At 38.8% G+C, this 21,395-nt stretch overlaps 1 protein-coding gene across 4 annotated transcripts in view; it reads right to left on the reverse strand.

The window, feature by feature from the left end:
- The window catches only part of LOC133291419 (uncharacterized), a 39,938-nt gene that overhangs the window by 11,944 nt on the left and 6,599 nt on the right, over positions 1-21,395 (reverse strand). For 2 of the 4 annotated variants that reach the window (XM_061489683.1, XM_061489682.1), the window contains exons 6-21: positions 21,048-21,143; positions 20,732-20,794; positions 20,584-20,643; positions 20,301-20,369; positions 13,201-13,282; positions 11,649-11,712; positions 11,486-11,555; positions 10,176-11,408; positions 8,834-9,826; positions 8,410-8,745; positions 7,810-8,065; positions 7,506-7,728; positions 7,023-7,413; positions 5,555-5,704; positions 5,246-5,467; positions 4,913-5,134 (exon numbers count right to left, since the gene is read on the reverse strand). In XM_061489683.1, coding sequence (XP_061345667.1) covers positions 4,913-5,134; positions 5,246-5,467; positions 5,555-5,704; positions 7,023-7,413; positions 7,506-7,728; positions 7,810-8,065; positions 8,410-8,745; positions 8,834-9,826; positions 10,176-11,408; positions 11,486-11,555; positions 11,649-11,712; positions 13,201-13,282; positions 20,301-20,369; positions 20,584-20,643; positions 20,732-20,794; positions 21,048-21,143 — 4,530 coding nt within the window. The remainder of the gene's footprint in view (positions 1-4,912; positions 5,135-5,245; positions 5,468-5,554; positions 5,705-7,022; positions 7,414-7,505; positions 7,729-7,809; positions 8,066-8,409; positions 8,746-8,833; positions 9,827-10,175; positions 11,409-11,485; positions 11,556-11,648; positions 11,713-13,200; positions 13,283-20,300; positions 20,370-20,583; positions 20,644-20,731; positions 20,795-21,047; positions 21,144-21,395) is intronic. The other 2 variants (XM_061489685.1, XM_061489684.1) reach the window with 2 other exon arrangements.

Raw genomic sequence — 21,395 nt, forward strand, 5'->3', positions numbered from 1 at the left:
GTTAAGGTGCTGGTGCATCATCTAGATACAGATATATAGACAACATATTTTTGCATGTCATATTAAGTTAGGTACACAGAATAAAGACAGGCTTTCAAAGCTCATCCAAATTTCAGACAAAGCCAAAAACTCCTCTTATGAGCTAGTCTCAGTAAGAAACTTTTTCAGTATAGAGGAGTCAAGTTTCGACTCAAGCTCTTGAAACTAGAACAAAAGGTAACTTCTCTTTTGTCTTGTGTATTTATTTATTTTTTTAAAATCCCAGCAAAAAGTACTCTCAAAATATGAATATAAAGACTATCTCCAACTTCTATATCAAACACAAAAAACAATAGCGATTAGAAGGAGGATGATGGATCCCCAATTCGAGTATACAGCAGCAGAAGATGGAAAAATAAAGGGAAAGACAAAGAAGCCCAAGACCAACGAAGAGAGTACTCAACAGCCCAATGAAATGAGTAATGAAAATATCAAAGCCAATGAGGAGCGTGTAACTGCTGAAGATGGGAATTCGAGAGAGAAGGAAAAGAAAAAGTTTGTTAGAAGGAGGGACACGTGGGTGGCTCTAAATGGTGAGGTAAGTGCGGGTGGCGTAGAGAAGGGAGAGTTAGTTATAAGGGAGAAAGAGGGAGATGTGAAGGGTATCTGAGAATATTGCATTGCAATAGTGGGGTTGAAAAGGGAAGCTCAATGAGGTGGTGGATTGCCTTGTTGAGGGAGTTATGATCACTGTTATCGTTTCTATAGTGTCATTAGTGTTGAGTCTTAATTGAGGGAGAAGGTGCTAGGCAGATTGGGGACGATGGTGGGAAAGGCGGATGATGGGCGAGGATCAAACAGAGCCCATTATACCAAAACGGCCCTGCCCAACAAGTCTGCTAGTGTGGAAAGCAGACCCAACGCGTTTATAGGTGGAGGACAAAATGAGCCTGGACAAAGTGGGCCAATTAACAATACTCTAAACGGATCTCCTGAAGGCCAAAACAATTTGAACCCAGCATCGAACGTGGATAGCAGTGGGGCATCTGTCAATCGAAACCCTAGCATCAATGGGGGAAATTGAGCTCGATACAGACGTCCACAACCGTAAGAACTCATCGATAAGAGAAGTATGATACCGTTGTGATGCACCATATTCTCCGAATCACATCTGTCCGAACCCCAGTCTTAATGTGCTGTTATTGGGAGTCAGAAAGACAGATGTCAGCGGTCCAGAAGCCAATCTAAACGTGAATGGGCCAGAAACAGAGACAACTCTTCAGCTGAGTGAGCATAGCATCGCAGGGCTAACTACTAACAAATTGCTCAAGTTGTGGGGCGAAATATGTGGTCGTAGAGTGGTGGTGTTGATAGATTCAAGAGCGTCGCATAACTTCTTGGTTGATCAATAGGCTTTGGAGTTAGGCATCCCAGTCTACAAGGCAAAAACGCACACGGTTACAGTGGGTAATAGGTATCAGGTTCGCAATCCAGGGAAGTGTCACGAACTCAAACTGGAGCTGTCAGGTATGTCGATTGTTCAGGATTTCTTTCTATTTAGTTTGAGTGGTGAAGGCGTCATTTTGGGTTATACCTGGCTGGAAGGGTTGGGAGAAATAAGGGAAAATTTTAAGGAGCTTACGCTTCGGGTGCCAAGGGAAAGAACGTTGGTAGAAATAAACGGGGATCCTTCTTTGTCAAGAGGAAAATTTTCCTTTAAGGATTTGGGTAAAGCCATTAAAAAAAGGGCTGAGAGGTACTATCTGGAGCTGGGTTGCAACAGTGGCGGATGATGACCCACCCAATCTCTCAGAGGGGGTAGCACAAATGGTGCAGCAACACTTGGAAGTCTTTAAGCAGCCTTCGGGTCTACCTCCCATTAGGCATTGTGATCATCGCATACTTTTGAAGGAAGGAGCCAATGTCCCCAACATACAGCCGTACCGTTATCCGTATTATCAGAAGGAAGAAATTGATAAATTTGTGAAGGATATGTTAGCTGTAGGGTGGATCCGCCCCAGTACCAGCCCTTACTCCAATCTGCCAGTACTCGTAAAAAAGAAAGACGGAAGTTGGAGGTTCTGTATGGACTTTTGGGCATTGAACCACATTACAATTCCAGATAAGTTCCCATTGCCAGTAATTGATGAGCTCCTGGACGAGCTTGGGGATACGACAATTTTTTCAAAACTGGACCTGAAGTCCGGGAATCACCAGATAAGAATGAAGCCAGATGATATTGAGAAAACGGCTTTCCGAACTCATGAGGGCCATTACAAGTACTTATTAATGCCCTTCGGGTTGCGGAACACCCCTTCAATGTTCCAATCATTGATGAATTAAGTCTTTCGGCCGTTTTTGCGTAAATACATTCAAGTGTTTTTTGACGACATCCTTATTTACAGCAAGGATGAGTAGCAACACCTTGCACATTTGCAACAAGTACTGGATATTCTTGAGAAGAACCATTTTTTCGCAAATCTCAAAAAATGCAGTTTCGCAAAGACTAAGTTGGAGTACCTTGGTCATATTATCAGTGGAACGGCGGACCCCTCCAAAGTGGAAGCAATTAAGAATTGGCCTATACCTAGCACTCTCAAAGCATTGAGGGGATTTTTAGGCTTGACGAGATATTATCGGAGATTTGTCCGTCAATATGGACACATAGCTAAGCCTTTGACTCGGTTGTTGAAGAAAGATAGCTTTAATTGGGATGAGGCAGCGCTGTTGGCATTTAATGACTTGAAAGCAGCAATGATGCAATTCCCAGAATTAGCTCTACCTGATTTTAATGTGACTTTTATAATGGAAACGGATGCATCAGGGGTAGGAATGGGGGCTGTCTTAATGCAAAAAGGGCGCCCCATAGCCTTTGAGTCAAGCGTTTACTAATACGGTGAAAAGAATGTCAGTATATGAGAGGAAACTTAAGGCTATAGTCTTTGAGGTGCAGAAATGGCGCTACTACTTGCTGGGGCGTCACTTCATAGTAAGGACAGATCAACATAGCTTGAAATATTTGATGGAGCAAAGATTACTAGTAGAAGGGTAGCAATGGTGGATTGCTAAACTCATTGGGTTTGCTTTCAAGGTGCATTATAAACCCGGTAATGCGAATTAGGGAGCGGACGCTTTGTCTCGGGTAATGGAGTGTAAGGAGTTATCTGATGTGTCGAGCCCAGATTTGCATTTGTTAGCTGAAGAGGTGTTGGCAGACCCAGACACTAAGTCCATCATGACCGAAGTCATGTAGCATCCTCACTCGCGGCCTCATTATAGGGTATCAAGGGGCTGCCTGTGGTTCAAGGACAGGTGAGCAATTTTGCGATCCTCACCACTAATACCTAAGATAGGGGGGACACTCGGGTGGAATTAGGACTTATAAGAGGTTGGCTGATGTTTTCTATTGGAGGGGGATGGGGAAGGACATTGAGAAGTTTGTGCAGAAATGTGGGATATGCCAACAACAAAAGTATCAAGGGTTAATGCCTGCAGGACTACTGCAACCTTTGCCTATACCTATTCAGATTTGGGAAGACTTATCTATGGATTTTGTGGCGGGTTTGCCAAAATCCAAGGGTGTGGACACAATCCTTGTAGTGGTAGATCGTTTGACTAAATATGCTCATTTCATGACCCTCATTCACCCATTCATTGCAGAGGATGTAGCTTTGTTGTCTGTTAAGGAGGTAATTGGATTGCATGGTCCAACTAGATCCATTGTTTCACACTGTGACAGAGTCTTCATTGGTAAATTCTGGAGTGAATTATTCAAATTGTCGGGGACGAAATTGAAATTAAGTTCCGCTTACCATCCACAAACAGATGGTCAAACAGAGGTTATGAATCGCACTCTTGAAACTTACGCTGTTTTGCAAGTGGGCACCCAAAGAGTAGGGCTAAATGGCTACCATGGGGTGAATTTTGGTTCAACAGTACTTACAACCGGTGTACCCAAATGACTCTTTTTAAGGCTGTGTATGGGAGAGATCCTCCTTCCATTGTCACATTTGATAAAGGGACAGCTTCCATAGTAGCAGTGGACCAATGGTTGGAAGCTAGGGATGCAATGTTGGTGGAACTAAAACAAAACCTCTACAAGGCTCAAGAAAGGATGAAAAAGCAGGTTGATATGGGTCGAAGGGAGGTTACCCATGAGGTGGGTAACATGGTTTATCTTAAAATGCAGCCTTACAAGCTAAGATCGTTGGCCAAGCACTTGAATCAGAAACTGAGCCCGCGATTCTATAGCCTATTTGAGGTGGAAGAGAAAGTAGGGCCAATAGCTTATAGATTAAAACTTCCTGGTTTTTCAAAGGTACATCCGGTCTTCCATGTTTCTCAACTTAAAAAAGTTGTCAACCCCAATGTACCTGTTCTCCCATTACCGAAATGTTTATCGGAATCTTTGGAGCTCCAGGTCCAACTAACACCTGCTATGGATGCGTGTTGATTGCTTAATGGTCGAGTGGAGGTACCGGTGCAGTGGGAGGGCCTCCCTGAATGTGAATGGACATGAGAAGATGTTGATGAACTACAGGAGTTGTTCCCATCTTTTCACCTTGGGGACAAGGTGAATGTCATAGGGGGAAGTATTGATGGACCCCCAATAAAAGGAAAGACAACGAAGCCCAAAACAATGGAGATAAATAAAATACCTCAAATTGATATTTTTCCAATTAATGGTGCAAGATCTGACTTCTAATAGGGTTTTAGGAGAACAGCTTCTCCTCCCCTTCATGGTTACATTTTCACAGTATACAATGAAACTAAAAATTATAGGAAGTAAACCTTAGAAATCACAAGGAACTGCCTTTCCATAAGAAAAATATTCCACTGAATCATCCGGAGAATAACTAGCAGTAGTAATCCTCATGTTTACAAGATACAATTTGAGTAGAGAAAATTTAAACAGAAGTCTAAGTTTCCACACCTGGAGTATTATTTTTTCTGGGGCTTGATATGCCTCCAAGAAATGGCAAACATTCACAAAAGCCCATTGTTTGCTTGCAGTGTCTTCACGCTTAAGATGATTCCACCCAAATTTTATTAGTTCCTTCCTATGATGAACAAGATCATTCTGAAGATATTTAAGAAGCAAAGTGGCAAGCTGCAATAGTTCTATTCTTAAAGGCTCGTCGTACTCAGCAGAAACCTACATAACAGGTATTCAGAGGCATATATGAACTCAAAAAGTTGTATCAGACACTGAATCAAGAAGATTTAAAGAGCCAAATAAGAAATTACACATAGTATCAGGAAATACCTCTTCTGGAGGATCAAGAAGTTTATCAACTATAGTCTTTATAATAGCAGGATCAACAACTTCCCAACTTTGGCCATTTTGAAAGGCATGTGCAAGCATTGGAAGAATGAGCATTTGCATTACAATCACCAAATGATCGTGACCAAGTTGTTTGGATTGAAAAAGGTTGAGAAAATGCAATAAGAGAGCCTTTTTCATTGTTGGTTGATAACCTTCTGCAACCTGAAAGGCATCAAGATAGTTCGCAGGTGAATGGAATAAAGAATAAATTGAGAATTTATCAGAAAATTCAGATCCAATTAGAAGTACCTCAATGATGTAAAACTCCTTCAGGAATGTATAGTCAATACGACTATGAAATAAGAACATGGTAAGTATATCAAAAAGAACATTCACTTCGTTTTTGTCATGCCTCAAGTAATTCAGGAAGCACTTGACAAGCCATTTACTTTCTTTAACCTGTGATTCCATAGTGACCATGAAAAAAAGTTAACACCATCATGTCAATCTGCTTAAAGACAATACATAAATGTGCAGTTAAAAATATTTAAAATTTAGAAATATACTAAGACATGATGGGATGAGACAACCATGAAAAACCAAAAGAAAATTAAAACCTGGAGATACTGATAGGAGTAACAATTATAAATGGAAATAATTTATGCAGATAATGGATACGACATACACATTTACTATCTAGGGGCACATAGTAAGTGTGCTAAGTTGCAGTTGCAGCTGCAGAATCACAACAGCAGGAAAATAATTTAAATGCAACTTAGCCTAAGATTTTTTGCTAGGAAGAATAAGCTTCTACGTTGTATGGCCTAAATTTTAAATATATTCATAAAAAGTTAACAATGCCGTCATATTAATTGGAGGGGACAAAAAAGCCGCAAATGCCAAAGCATTTGTGCTAAACCAAAATAGGCAACAAAAAACATATGTCCATGCATCTAAAAATATTCCTTATAAAGTCCAAAGTGAAGATAGCTCGAGAAAAAAGCCAGCAAAATCAGTACAAACAACTTGGTCAAGGCTGCAAATGCTAAATCTAAAAGAAAAAGTCAATTCCAAAATTAGACATCAATGATGTGCCTACTTCTCCATCTATGGTTACTACAAAAAGCAATGACAAGGGTAAATAAATGCATTCAAAAATACATGTTCGAAAGTTCGATGTAGACTCAGTCTAGTAAATTCACAGAAGTAGCATATAGAAGATGAGCTTTTAAAGCTAAATAAAAGTCATTATTTACTCTTCCAAAATGTTATAAAACCATCGTAAAACAGGATCCATGTCAACAAGGAGGGAAATTGCTGAAGAACAAAAATAATGTCTGACGCATTAGATACAAATCTCAAGTTGAAAGCAAACATTTAAATGCTTTTGTCAAATTAAAAAGTACGGGCATGACCACATCTCCAACGCCGAAGATTTCAGCAAACAGCATGATGGGATCACAAGCAAAGAAGACAATTAAAACCATTAAATATCTTAAAGATGCTATGAAATCAAAATTATTGAAGCAATCACTGAAAAATAGAAACAAGAAATCATGATAAGTGTAAAGAACCAATTCAAAGAACCCATCACTGTAAAGAACCCGGTACACCGAGGCTCTGATACCATGTAAAGAACCAATTCAACCCAAAAGCTTAAGCTGTTGGATGAGGCTACATTATTGGTTTTATATATCTCAATAATAAGAGTCTTTCCTTGATCAACAATCAACAATGACGATACAACAGTAACTTAATTGAGCTTGCTTATACTTACTTGCACTAGATTCAGCTCCTGTTCATTTTGCAGTCGGGATATTCTTGCAGGTGACTTCCAAACAAGTACTAATGTATCAAACACACTGCGATTACTTTGTAACCACCCAGGGATTAATTTGACCAGAGTTTTTACAAGTGCAAGTCCCTGAAAGTAAGCATCAGTAGATGCATTCGAACTAGGAGCAGGTGGATTAGAAGCATCCGTTGAAGAAGCAACAAGGCTCTCTTCACCTAATAAATTAGTATGAGTACTTGTGGACGCAGGAGCCATTGCCACATCAGATTTGGGCAGAAATTCAAAGAACGCACTAGCAAGTATCTTTTGTGGTGATTTTGCAAGTTCATCTCTTAATGGCTGGCCGGCTTCTGAACGAATTATATACATAAAACTGAATTTACAGCAAACAGCATGAAACAAGAAAACAAAGTCAGCACCCAATCTTATTAGGTATATGATTAAGCTCAGTATTCCAAAACTTACCGTCTGAAATATTTTGGTTCACTTAACCGAGCTAGAAAATAATCAACTGCAAGGGGAGCATATCGGTTTAAAAACTTTGTAAGTGGAAGGCGATATGGACTATTGATTTCACTGTACACTTGTCCTGGGGGAAGAGCTCCTTCCAAATCAATAGTCAAGGTTACAAGTTCATCAAGGAACTTTGAAGCAGCAGCAGGAAGCAAGTGAAAAAGCTCAATTATAGCTGCAATAATAGAGAATGAGGACATTAGTGCACGTAGGTTAAACCGCTTGCATTAAATAGGTTAAACCATAGATGTAAAACCTGCTGCAATCTTCGGTTCTTCACCAGCCTTCCATGACTTCTGACTCTGTGCCAGCTTTTCAGGCTCCAGCCACCTCTTTAGATGCTCTAAAAGTTTGCCACCCAAGGTAACATTAAACCAATTGGATAACAGTTCAAGCAGGCGGGCTAGGCCTTGCAAAAGTGGCATGCTGAGATTTTTTGTGTGCGCCAAATTGACCAATATAGGCCTAAGGCTGCTCTGTAGAAGTTCTTTGGGCATCCTTTGATTAATAACCTAAGTGACATGGTGACAAAGCAGGAAATGAGGTTAAAAAATAATACCAAGTCTACTAAAAGCATGCACATACAAAATAGAACACATCCACAAATAAGACATTGCAACAAAATCATTTGGTTGTTTTACACTTCCACCAGAAACAGTAAAAGACAATATATTGATGGAATGAACCACATAATCATGAACAAATATCCCAGACATAATAGGTGTTAAACCTTCAAATACAAAATAACAAAAATATCAGATGTAGACAGCCTCATTCCTGAACATACATCACTAGGGATATATCTGAGCGTGCATTGTGATCAAGCCACGCTATACATCATAAAAGCTAATTATACCTGTCGCAGGCCCTCCTTTGCAACAGCAACAATTTCCGGTGTCCGGCAGGTTAAAGACTTAAAAAACATCGCAATAATCTTTGTGCGTAATTCAGAATGATTTGGAGTCTTAAAATCAGCCCATGCCATTGTTGTACAGAGCAACTCAATGCAAGCTGTACGAAGTTTAGTCAATGATGTGACCATTTTGGGGTTGACAAACTTAGAAATCCATGCATTGTCATCAGACTCTGCTATTTGCAATGCATCTTGCAGGAAGTTAACTAACTCTGAAGTCAGCTTGAGAAGAGGTGGCCTCAAAGCTAGACAAAAATTCAATGCTGTAACTGTTCCAACCTACACAAAATATATAGTCAAGTCAACTAGTAAACAGATATAAGCTCAAAGAAAGATCAACTAAATAGCCAACAGAAAATAAGAATACCTGTTGATCAACATTCTTTAACTTGAGTGGCCGTATTATAAGAGGCTGGAGGAAAGGTTGATACAATGGTTCTAATAATTCAGACACCTCACTACCAGTCCTGCTTGCTAAAAGAGCCAAGCATGATTGTACATTCTTTCTCACAATGATAGATGCATTCTGGTTGAACAACTCTTGAGCAAGAAACTCAACTACTCCTTGAAAACTTTGCCTCCGTGCCTCGCTATTTGCTTCATCAGCATTGTTTACTACTCGAAGAACTTGAGTGAGCACTTGACTTGTCTCTTCCTGCTCCTTGCTAGCATATATGGGAAGCTTCTTAAGGACATATATTAGACCACGCACAATTCTTACTTGAAAAAGGCAGAGAGTTTCAACAGTGACCTTTCCAACCAAAGCACTTAGTCCCATGACCCCACCCATTTGTGCTTGCCACGTAAGTCCATAGCAACAATGCAGAAGTCGGGGAAGCAGTTGTTCAAATACAGGAACACGAACACTTGGGGGTGGAGAATATACAGGATTCATTGACGGACTAGAGACAATCATAGGCGTACCAGGCCCTCTGGACATTATGAAATCAGTATGTTTTGAACGAGCAAGGAATACAAGTGTTTCTGCAAACACATTTAAAGCACCAAGAGCAGCTTTGGCATGGAGCCTATTTTCATCTGCTAGTACATCAACTAAAGCATCCAAGAATATTAAAGGGTCAAGCTCCTTCAGATTTGAACAAGCACTAGTTTTTGGCTTATAACCAACATGAACATTATTTGAGAGTGATGAACCCCCAAGTGCAGCGGCTGACACATTGCTAGATGAAGAATCAATATGAAATATCACTGCAAAATGGCGACATATATTGACAACAAAATCATCTGAGGTATCTGTAAGATCTGGCTCACCGTTGGCAGCAATGACAGTCATTAAAAGAATCTTGAAAACAGACTTCTCAGCCATAAGTTGAGTCTTCGTCTTTACACCTAAGTCAGCCTGAAAATGAGGTTGTTATTTATTATTGCAGCAACAATAAATATACCATAACATAAACCCATCTGACATAAGCAAGTAAAAGATCAGAGAAGACAGGAAGAGACAAGTTGAAGAAGAAAGTAATAAAGGTATTAAGTTAACCCAGCATGAACATTATACAGCAACAACAACAAAAAAGCCTAATGGTAATGAACTGAGGAAGAATTACTGATCATTTGATTAGACTGTTTATGGAGGAGTGATACATGAAATTTGATGAACAGGAGTTATTTACTTCTACACATTAATCAAAAGCGATGGTACAATGTTTTATACAATATGAAAAGTACTACAACAACAAGAAACTAACCTTTACATCTGTTGAGTCAGACCTGCGTGATAATTGATCAACCTTAGAAACCAACAATGCAGAAAGCTGCTTGGATGTACATCCCTCGTCAGCAACAGTTCCAGGCAAATTGAGCTGAGATGATAAGCAAACACGAAGAAACTTTAGAGCCTGCTTCCGATAGAAAGCATCCATGCCGCAATTTCTGTTCATTACAGCTTCGACGGCAAGATTTATGCATCGATCAAGCGGCACCAAGAATGGGGTCGCGGGCTCAAATGTCAAAATCAAGCGAAGCCCATGCTCAGGGTTCTCTTTACACTCAAGTACCAGAGGCTCTTTGAGGAATCGCCTGTTTCTGCCACCTAACTTGCCAAGAAGCTGCAATGCTTTTGCCCCCCAGGGATAGGGAGCTGGTCTTAAGTGAGACCACAAGGCCAGAATCACCTCAGACATAACATTGGCCATACTAGGCTCAAGAAAGTCAGGATTTAAACTATCAACCCAAAACTCAAGCGTACGTAAACCAAGACTCACTAGTTCATCACTGCCCTTAAGACATAATACCAAAGGCTTCATAAGACGAGAAAGGTATGGTAACAGAGAGCTCAATCGGGCAGGTAAGGTCATGCAGAGCTCCAATAAAAGATCTCTCATGTCTTCTCCAGTTGGCCCTTCCAGCATAGCCAACAGCATATTAAGGCAGGGCTGCAGCATGGGGATCAAGTCCCGCAGCAGAAGTTCAAATTTGCACCCTGAAAGTGTCTTGAACATTGTACGAAGCAACTGCATGTAACCAAGAGGTCTTTCAACTTCAGTAGCATTTTTCATGCAAAATTCCATCATAACAGGCACATGAGGCTGCAAAATCCGTTCAAAATCTGAAGGTGCTTTAGCAACAGCACCAAATATAAACCGAAAGAGATGCAAAACCAGTTTCGCTGCAGGTGAATCTGGGTGCTTCAAGACATCAAGCTTACTGCTCACAAGAAAATTAACAAGCACATCGGCGAATGGCCGGTAAACTTTGGGGGCTGCAAGAAGAGTGGAGAATATATGGACAAGTTGAGTGTTGGAGATCATGCACTCAAAAAGGTCAGGCATACACAAAGAGAACATATCCATGAGATCTCGAGGTTCCATGATGGCCAAAATCTGTGAGAAGAGATGAAGCATTTCCCTCTCCTCATCTTTCTCCTTGAAAAGTGCTAAGCAATGAACACCACTTTTCAAAACACCAGAGGCTTTGCAGACCTAGACAAGACACTTTAAGTCAGCTTAAGCTATGAATTTAGAAACTCCAAAATTAAAGTTAATCCTATTTGTAATACCTCATCTTCTCTCATGCCCCTCAATGCCTGAGGTGGTGGTAAATTAGATGATGGTGAGACAAGCACCTGCAATGTTCCATTAAAAGGAAAAATCTCATACATGAGAAAAATTATATGGGAGTGAGAGGGTGGACAAATCCACGGACAGAAATTACTATACCAAGGCTTCATTACCTGAGATCTAGGGGAATGTGCATGAGTGATGCTATATATGATGGTCTTCATTCCTGAAAGTTACAAAAAAGCAGTATAATAAAAATGGGTATATCTGTCAGTCATTATAAAAGTATGTATTTTACATTGTATTTCTACTGTATTTGTATTATTATCTGAGTATGTTCACTGTAGTGCAGTGGGCAATCCATATCTGGTGCAACAGAACCTATATTATCTCTGTTGCTCCAGTAGGTGGGTGGTTTTAGGTCTGTTAGTCTGTTAGCTTGCCTGTTAGTCAGTTAGCTATTTGTTAGTCCATCTGGCATGTTTGTTGCGATCAGGTACAGCTGATCTCAGATCTAGTAGTACTCAAAGCTTGCTCAGCAAGCTTACTCAATAGATCTCTACATTCTCCTCTCAACTCCTATCCTTTTCCCTTACTTCACATATATATATATATATGTGTATATATACACATATATATGTATATATATATACATATATACACACACACACACATATATATAGGGTCAGGATCATTTTACACCAGTGTAAGTTACAAACTCAATCTTGACCGTTGATCCTACTTATATCTAATGGTTCTAATTTTTTAGTAATGTGAGTGGATACAAGTGGATCAATGATCAAGATCTATGTAGCACCGATACGACACGCGACACAAGACATGGCACGACACTCCGACATGTCAATCCTAAAAAAATATAGATTTCGACACGTTGGGACATGTTTTAATATTAAATAATATTTTTAATTTATATAGCGTATATTTCATTTAATATTCAATAATTTAACAAAAAAATGAAACTAAATTAATAATACCCATCAACACATTATAAAAGTGGAAGCTTTAATAAAAAAAGGAACTAGGATGAGAGAGAGAGAGAGAGATAATATTAGAGAGAGAGAGAGAGAGAATATCAGAGAGAGAGAGAGATCAAATCAGATTAGAGAGAGAGATCAGAGAGAAGGAGACACAAAGTAACAGGAATGACAACGATGGTGCTGAGATGATCTCTTATCTACTTAAGGGGAAAAAAGGCAAAAAAAAAATTGATAGGATCACGTGGAAACTTTATTAATATATTTTAATTTTTAAAAAAAATAAAATATTTTTACGAAAATGCCATTTGACCGTGTCGGACACAGTCAAATTCGCGTGTCGAAATGGTCAACGTGTCCGGAATGTTGACAGCGTGTCGAACACGATACTCTCTGTTTTTTGGAGTGCCCGTGCTTCCTTGATCAAGATTGAGTGTAAGACTTCTAACTCTTACACCGGTGTAAGAATATCCTACCCCATATATACATATATATATATATATATATAGGGTAGGACCATTTTCCACAAGTGTAAGTTACACTCTTAATCTTAGTCGTTAATCCTATTTATATCTAACAACTCTAATTTATTAGGTATGTGAGTTTTAATACAAGAGAATCAATGACTAAAATTTGGTAATAAGATTTCTTATTCTAACACAAGTGTAAGTTGATCCTGTTTCTATATATATATATAACGATTAAAGGAAATAAATTACCCATCACTAATGTCTTAATCAGATGTTTGCAATCATTAACTTCCTTTGAATGTTCTACAGGGACCTGCAAATTCAAAACTGCCTGCAAAGAAATCATGAGCAAGAGTCAAACCAAACAAAACTCAGATAATGGCAAATAAAATAGTACTTGATCAATGCAGAATAAAAAACAACAATAGTAATAGTATTTTTACTCAACAGGATGCATCTTATTCAACAAAACAAACTTTGCATTTACATCCGTACTAGCACTGAAAATGGTTTCATTTCCTTCTGCTCAAAACAAAAGAGCCCAAGACCTACTCTTTGGAGCATGGTAAATATTAAAATTAGAATTAGACTATCAAGTTTTCATTAAAAAAACATTTGAACCATATTAAGGGCCCATTTGGATTCGCATTTTTTAGAAAGAATTTTTTTCTAAGCTAAAGTTAATTTGAATTTGGATGTAGTACCTAAAAAGTACTTTTAACTAAAAACATTGTTCGAATGTTAAAATAAAAGTGCATTTTTTATGCATAAAATTATTAAAAAGGACATATAAAAACAAATCATGGAAGTAAGATTTGGAGTTAGGGCAATAATAATAATAATAATCATGGAAGCAAAATGTCATGGAGGCAGTGGTGGCAATTATAAGAGGGGTTGAGGTAAATTTGGATTTTGAGAAAAATATTTAGCTTCTGACTACTGCATTTTTTAGAAGCCAAAATATTTAGCCTGAAACAAAAGTCATATTTTGTCCTTTTTTTGGCCTATGTTTGTTTTGTAAAAGCTAACATCCAAACACTTATTTAAAGTGACAAGCACTAAAAAAAAAAAAAGCGCTTTCGGAGGAAAACAAACCCATCCAAACAAACTCTAGGTTCGGAAACAACAACACGGGAAAACACAGTTGAAGTTACAAAAAGAAAAATATATATTGCTATCAAAGCTAGTTGAAAAGAATAGCTGAAATCTAATATACCGATAGCTCAACTCAGTATCTAGGAAACATGTTATTGTTAAACTTCAGAATACGGAAATATGAAATAATAATATGTTGCGCATTAAGCTGATACAAAGAGATACCATATGTAGAGACCCTAATGGGCTTAAGTGAGAAGCCCAGACCTAACCCAAATCCTAAATAAGGGAAAAAATATTTATAGATATGAATGTAATCTCTACAAATCTATACAGATGATATTTCTTATTCTAACACTCCCCCTCAAGACGGTGCGTATATATTATGAACACCTAGCTTGTTACAAATGTATTCAACCCGAGGACCTCTAAGAGCTTTAGTGAAGACATCTGTGAGTTGATCATTAGAGTTGACAAATGTTGTTTTGATTTCTCCTGACTGAATCTTTTCTCGAATGAAGTGACAATCAATCTCTATATGTTTGGTTCTCTCATGAAATACAGGATTAGATGATGTATGTAGTGCAACTTGATTGTCACAAATGAGTGTCATGGGTTGTTTTTGTTCACAAAGATAAAGCTCCTAAATCAACCGCTTTAACAGATTAGCTCACAGGTAGCATTTCTCATTGCACGATACTCAGCTTTTGCACTAGATCGAGCAACAACAATTTGTTTCTTACTCTTCCAAGAAATTAAGTTTCCTCCAAAGAAGACACAATGGCCTAAAGTAGAGCGCCTATCTGAGGGATATGCTGCCCAATCGGCATCTGAATTACCACAAATTTCTATATTTTTTTGATTTGAATACAAGCCTTTCTCTGGTGCTCCATTAATGTACCAAAGGATCCTCACAGCAGCATCACAATGAGAATCACAAGGGAAGTCAAGGAACTAACTAGCCATACTAACAGCAAAAGAAATGTCTGACTTAGTCACAAAAAGATAATTGAGCTTCCCAATCAACCTCTGACACCAGTCCGGGCAATAATTCGATAGTAGGATCTATGGGTGTATCAACTGGTTTACATCCCAACATACTAGTCTCTTCTAGGATATCTAAGGCATACTTCCTTTGACAGATAGAAATGCCTGTCTAGACTATGCCACCTTAATCCCTAAGAAGTAACGAAGTTTACCGAGGTCCTTTGTTTGAAATTGACTGAACGAATACTGTTTTAACTAACGAATTCCAGCTTGATTGCTCCCATTGAGAATGATGCCATTGACATAGACTAACAAATAGATGCACTTATCAGGAGATATGAACCTAAAAAACACAGAATGATCGACTTAACTACGGGTTAAGCCAAAAGCTTGAACGACAGAACTTAAACGACTTAACTATGCCCGAGGAGAATGCTTGAGACCATATAAGGATTTACGAAGTCGGCACACCATCCCAGACTCCCCCGGAGCAACAAAGTCATGTGGTTGCTCCATTTAAACTTCTTGTAAATCACCACGAAGAAAAGCATTTTTAATGTCGAGTTGAAAGAGTGGCCAGTGACGAACAGCAGCGAAGGCAAGAAACACGCGAACAGATGCCATCTTAGCGATCGAAGGGAATGTGTCACTATAGTCAAAGCCAAAAATTTGAGTAAAACCCTTGGCAACTAAGCGCGTCTCGAGACGGTCAACATGGCCATCAGGCCCAACCTTGACAGCAAAGACCAGCGACAACCAACAATAGACTTCTCTGGAAGAGCAAAAACAAGATCCCAAGTGCCATTGGAATGAAGCGCAGTCATCTCATCAAGCATCGCTTGGCGCCACCCTGGATAGGAAAGTGCTTCACCTGTGGTCTTGGGAATAAAAATAGAAGAAAGACTGGAAACAAAGGTGAAATGAGGAGTAGAAAGACGGTCACAACTCAAAAAAGTATAAAAAGGAGAATGGTTATGGGTAATAGCCTTTGGTGAAGGAGCTGGAGAGGAAGAATCAACAAGAGAGGGCGATGAGTCAGTCAGAGTCAAGTTCACAGGAGGCATAGTCTTACGACGCTGATAGGTGAGAAAAGAACAATCCTCAGGTATGGAAGCAATAGGTCGCTCCTCTGGGATAGAGTCATCTGCAGCTGGTAAGACAAGTCAAGAAAAGGAACAGGAAGAACATGATCAACCTGTGACAACTGAGATGGGATAAATGAAAGGGTTGTTGATCAAGAAAAGTAACATCAGCGAAAACAAGATAATGCTTAAGATCAGGAGAATAACAATGATAACCATTTTGAAGACGAGAATAACCACGAAAAATACACTTAAAGGCTTTAGATGTTAACTTGTCCTTACCAGGAGTGAGATCATGAACAAAATAGGTACAACCAAATACATGTGGGGATAGAGGATAGAGAGGAGCATCTGGAAGCAACAAATTATAGGGAATGTCATTGTTAAGCACAGAGGAAGGCATGTGGTTGGTGAGAAAACAAGAGGAAAGGACTGCATCGGCCCAGAAGTGAAGAGGAACATGCATGTGAATAAGAAGAGTCAGTGCAGTTTCAATGAGATGTCTGTTTTTACGTTCAGCCACTCCATTTTGTTGTGGAGTGTGAAAACGAGTGGTCTGGCGTAAAGTACCATGTGTGGCTAAGAAATTATAAAAATCAATATAAACATATTCCTTAGCATTATCACTATTTAAAATACGAATAGAAGCATCAAATTGAATATGAATCTCGGCAGAAATTTTTTTATAAATAGAGAACAACTCAAAACGATTCTTCATTAAATAAATTCAGGTATAACGGGAATAATCATCAATAAAAGTAACAAAATACTGAAACCATAAAACAGACAAACTACGAATGGAACCCCAAATATCTGAATGAATAATTGAAAAAGGAGCATCAGCTCGTTTATTGACTCGACTGGCAAAGGAGGAGCATGTATGCTTCCCTTGCTGACATGACAGACAATCTAAAAACTGAAGACCAGATAAAAGAGGAACCATCTTCTGCAATTTTGAAAGACTGGGATGACCAAGGCGATAGTGGATAAGTTGTGGAGATTCTATGAGAGAACAAGCAACTGAAGGACGAGGCACAACCAGGTAGAACAGACCCCGTGACTTACAGCCCACTTCAATCGTCTTCCCCGTACCCGGATCCTGCACAGAAACAGAATGGTTTGAGAAGGTAACAATGCAAGTAAGAGAGTTGATCAATTTACTAATAGAAATTAAATTATGAGGGATGTCAGGAATGTAATAGACAGATGTCAAGATCAAAGAAGAGGTTGGACAAACTTGTCCAATCCCACGAACGGGGGCTTTAGTGCCATCAACAACAGTGAAGGAAGGTAAATGATCAGAATAAGTAAAAGATGTAACGAGTTCCTTAATACCACAAAGGTGATCAGTAACACCTGAGTCAAATATCCAAGGGCCAAGCGATGTAGAATGAGAAACACAAGCAACAGGATTACCAATATCTGGAGCAGAAGGATGAGACTGAGGAGAAGTATTCCTGATAAGAGTCTAGAGTGTTGCATAGACTACAAAAGAGAGAGAGATTGTACCATATGAAGCAGTATCTGACTGAACTATATTCGCAGCATGAGAGGGTTGCAGGTGAGAATACTACGTGTAACAACGCTCCTCATAATGACCAAGTTGCTGACAATAATGACAACGAGGTCGCTGACAACGTCCGCCTTGGACCCTACCACGACCACTATTCCCGCGAAAGTCAGTACGGGAAACAAGAGCAGTGGAATCAACAACAAACGATAATGCAGGAGCAGATTTCTTGTTGAGGTTCAGAAGGCGCTGATAAGTCTGTGATAAATCAAGATCCCCACTAGTCAAGATAGTATCACAGACACTATCATACTCCTCGGGAAGACCAAAAAATGTGGCAACCATAAAGAGACGCTCCACTTGTTTCCTATATGCAGAAGCATCAGTAGGGTAAGGCAACAAATCTAAGTATGCCTGCATCAAAGATCGACTTTTGCCAACATACGTCTCCATCTGAGTGTCAGATGATTTGCGCAAATCCAGAAGTTGAGACATGATAGAATAGAATTGTTGAACATCATTAGTGTAGACATGATTGGATCAATAGACTGCCAAAGAATACTCAAAAGCTGGTTGTCAATCCTTTCCCAATTAGATTTTTCTTCCTTAGGTAGATTTAACTGTGAGATGTCGCCCATACCCCTGTCCAAAGAACCAGACTTGAACAGAGGTGACCCAATTCTTGTAATTAAGAGAACCCTTCAGTTTGGAGGAGGTAATGGGCCCAACATTAGTGGAGATGATACCCGAGGAACTTTTGGGAGGAAGAAGAAGAGAATTAACCTCCGAGTGAACAAGAAAAGTTTCTGCCATTAAAATAAATCAGAAAAGTACAAAACCAAGGGAATAGAAACAAAGCGATGGCCAATCAAGAAGAGACATACGCCAAAAGTGAGACCACGAAAAACCAAGGGCAGATCTTGAAGGGGAGGGGAAATCGGGTTGTTCTGTCCTGGAATGGCAGGAAAAGGACGCCGGAACAGTTCACACGCCAATGAAAGGTGGCACGTGAGCACCACGCAGGTGTTCTGATTGAAATCGTCGCCAGAAAAGTTCTCCAGTGATAGTGAACAACGCAGTTCTGGCGGCGAACGAAGGTTTTGATAGGTATAGAAAGTGATCTGGAGGGGCACACGACTTAGATGACTTGCCGAGGGGACACACGAGAGGTGAGGGTTTGCCGGAAGGACACACGGCAAGGAAAAGAGGACACATAAGCAGTGGGCTTAGGGTTTTTGGCGAAAGCGAAGGTCCCCAGAACAAAAAAGCTCTAGTACCAACTTGAAAATATAGAAATATGAAATAATAATATGTTGCGTATTAAACTATACAAAGAGATATAATATATAGAGACCCTAATGGGCTTAAGTGAGAAGCCCAAACCTAACCCAAATCCTAAATAAGGGAAAGAATATTTGCAGATAAGAATGTAATCTCTACAAAACTATACAAATGATATTTCCTATTCTAACAGTTAAAGCACAGTAATATTTTTCCTATTTCTCCACTAATTCATCGATTACCCGATTAATCCAGTTCGAGTCAGGCAAGACCACAAGGGCAGCAAAGCTCTCCGTACCAAATTTTTAACACAATTGCGTACCCAGGAGTCAAACTCGAAACACTTGATTAAGCTAGAACTACTTTGTGCAACTAATACGCGTGCTCAATGGCAAAGCACGGAAATATTAAATCATTTTTCTTCTGTATAAAAATATTTTAGTGTAACTAGAGTGAGTACAAGCAGAAACTATTTTTGTCTCGTGCAGAACCAGTATTTTTTTCATATCATTTTGTTTGATAGGAGAGAAATAAACACTAGTACACAAGACCTTGGCACTCTTGTTTGCAACTGGAAAAAGAACAGAGGAAGAAACCAAGAGAAATGAGCAGAAACAAACGATGGAGAAAAACAGTCCCTTATTCAGAGTTTTAGTAAAAATAAGAAATAAAATGGAAGGATTAAAATCCCAATATAATAGAGTTCCTAAAACCTTCAAAGGTGGTGAGTATGTGTAGAAAAAGAAGCGCACAGATTTATAACGAAAATTAATCATTCCAACAGACGACTCTATCCAAAAAAATCATTCCAATATGAGTTAACAAAAGATGTAAACCTGATCACAAAAATCAACAACAGTTTCAATATAGAGTCATAATTAACAGTTAACCAAAAACAATCTTTATTTTCACATGATTTTATGAGGAATGTCCAACTTATTTTCAGAATGGCCTTTAATTAAATGACCTTATTGTCAATTGAGAAACAACCTAAATGGCTATCAGCATAAAGATATTTTTTATTTCCTTCCAAGTTTCACACTACTTTTTTATGTTCTCCAGCAATCCTCCTCTTAGTTTATAAGCAAATGCAAAAAGAAAATTATAAAATAAAGTGTTCCCAAGAATTAGAGTACATAGGGCATGATGATGAAGCCCGAAATTCAATGTCCCCACTTAATTTCTACTCTAATTGCAAACGTCAGCAGTTTCTCTCATTTTTCTTAACCAGTATACCATTCCTTATTCTTTTCCTTACCAAAAAAAATGCAAACATAGTATGAAGTTAAGCAAATAATGACAGTCTGACACCAAATTCAATTCTGAAGATAAATATCCAAGTGCTATCAAATAGTCTGAAAGAAAAAGATTCTCAAACAAAGATTTCTGACAACCTGCACAGGGAGTTCGAGCTTTGATCTCAAGGTAGCACGATCCTTTCCTTCCTCACCTTCCTCCAAAAGCTACATAAAAAAAAACGATATTATAACCATACCTGTTATGCTTTGCACTCAATACAAGCCAATCAGTTAACGCATGTGTTATGCTCCAACAAAATGATCACGCCCATCACCAAGAAAGGTTACCAAAAACTCATACCAATGAAACTACAAATACACAATTACATTGAGGCAATTTTTAGACATAACATGGAACTTCAAAGTAATCGCAAATAACCTGGGGAATTGTCCGCTTGAAAGTACTAAATTTCCCAACAAAAGCGTCTAGAATGCGGCCCTACAAAGCAACATAACATGTGTCAATCCCAGAAAGAGATGAAATGCAATACCAAATTGCGAAAATCAACAGAAATTATGCAACAGACCAATAGGATCCTCGCTTCATCTGTAGACTGTTGATCAACCCCTTTCTCAAAAATTGGTTCCACCTAGATCCAATAGAAACAGCATAATATAAGAAAGCTTTAGGAATTTAATCAGCTAACAAATCCTATATCTCTTTTTGTCGGGAGAAGGGGAAGACGGACACGAAAGGAAAGTTCTGCTGAAAAGGAAGAAATTACAGGAGAGAAAACAAGATATCCTCTAAAAAGATGAAAGAAAACCCAAGAACAACATAAAAGAGAAATTAAAGAAAAGAAAAATATCAACTATATTCTTGAGAAGAGTTAAGATGAGCACCAGATTCAACATCAAACGAGCACAAGTAGTGTGGATGCTCAATGATAATGAAGCGTCATGCATGTTACTTGAGAATAAGTAAATAATACGCGACAACTGCAGCCATATACAGTTCAAATTAGTAAGATCATGAGTTACGTACAAAAATCAAAATATATAAGAAAAAACAGATAAACTAACCAAAGCTCACCAATCTTTCTTTATACACAACAAAAAGACCCCTCTAGAATAGCCATTAGCTGAGCATCACAAAAAGCTCACAAGATCACTTTATCCGATATAATATGAAAACATTATCCTTGAAAAACTCAGGTAATCCTCTCCAATTACAGGGACCAGATCATTTCA

Source organism: Gastrolobium bilobum, unplaced genomic scaffold (genome assembly GCF_033153095.1).
Source record: "Gastrolobium bilobum isolate Gb01-03AN ecotype WA unplaced genomic scaffold, APGP_CSIRO_Gbil_v1 utg12132, whole genome shotgun sequence".
NCBI classification, from domain to species: Eukaryota; Viridiplantae; Streptophyta; class Magnoliopsida; order Fabales; family Fabaceae; genus Gastrolobium; species Gastrolobium bilobum.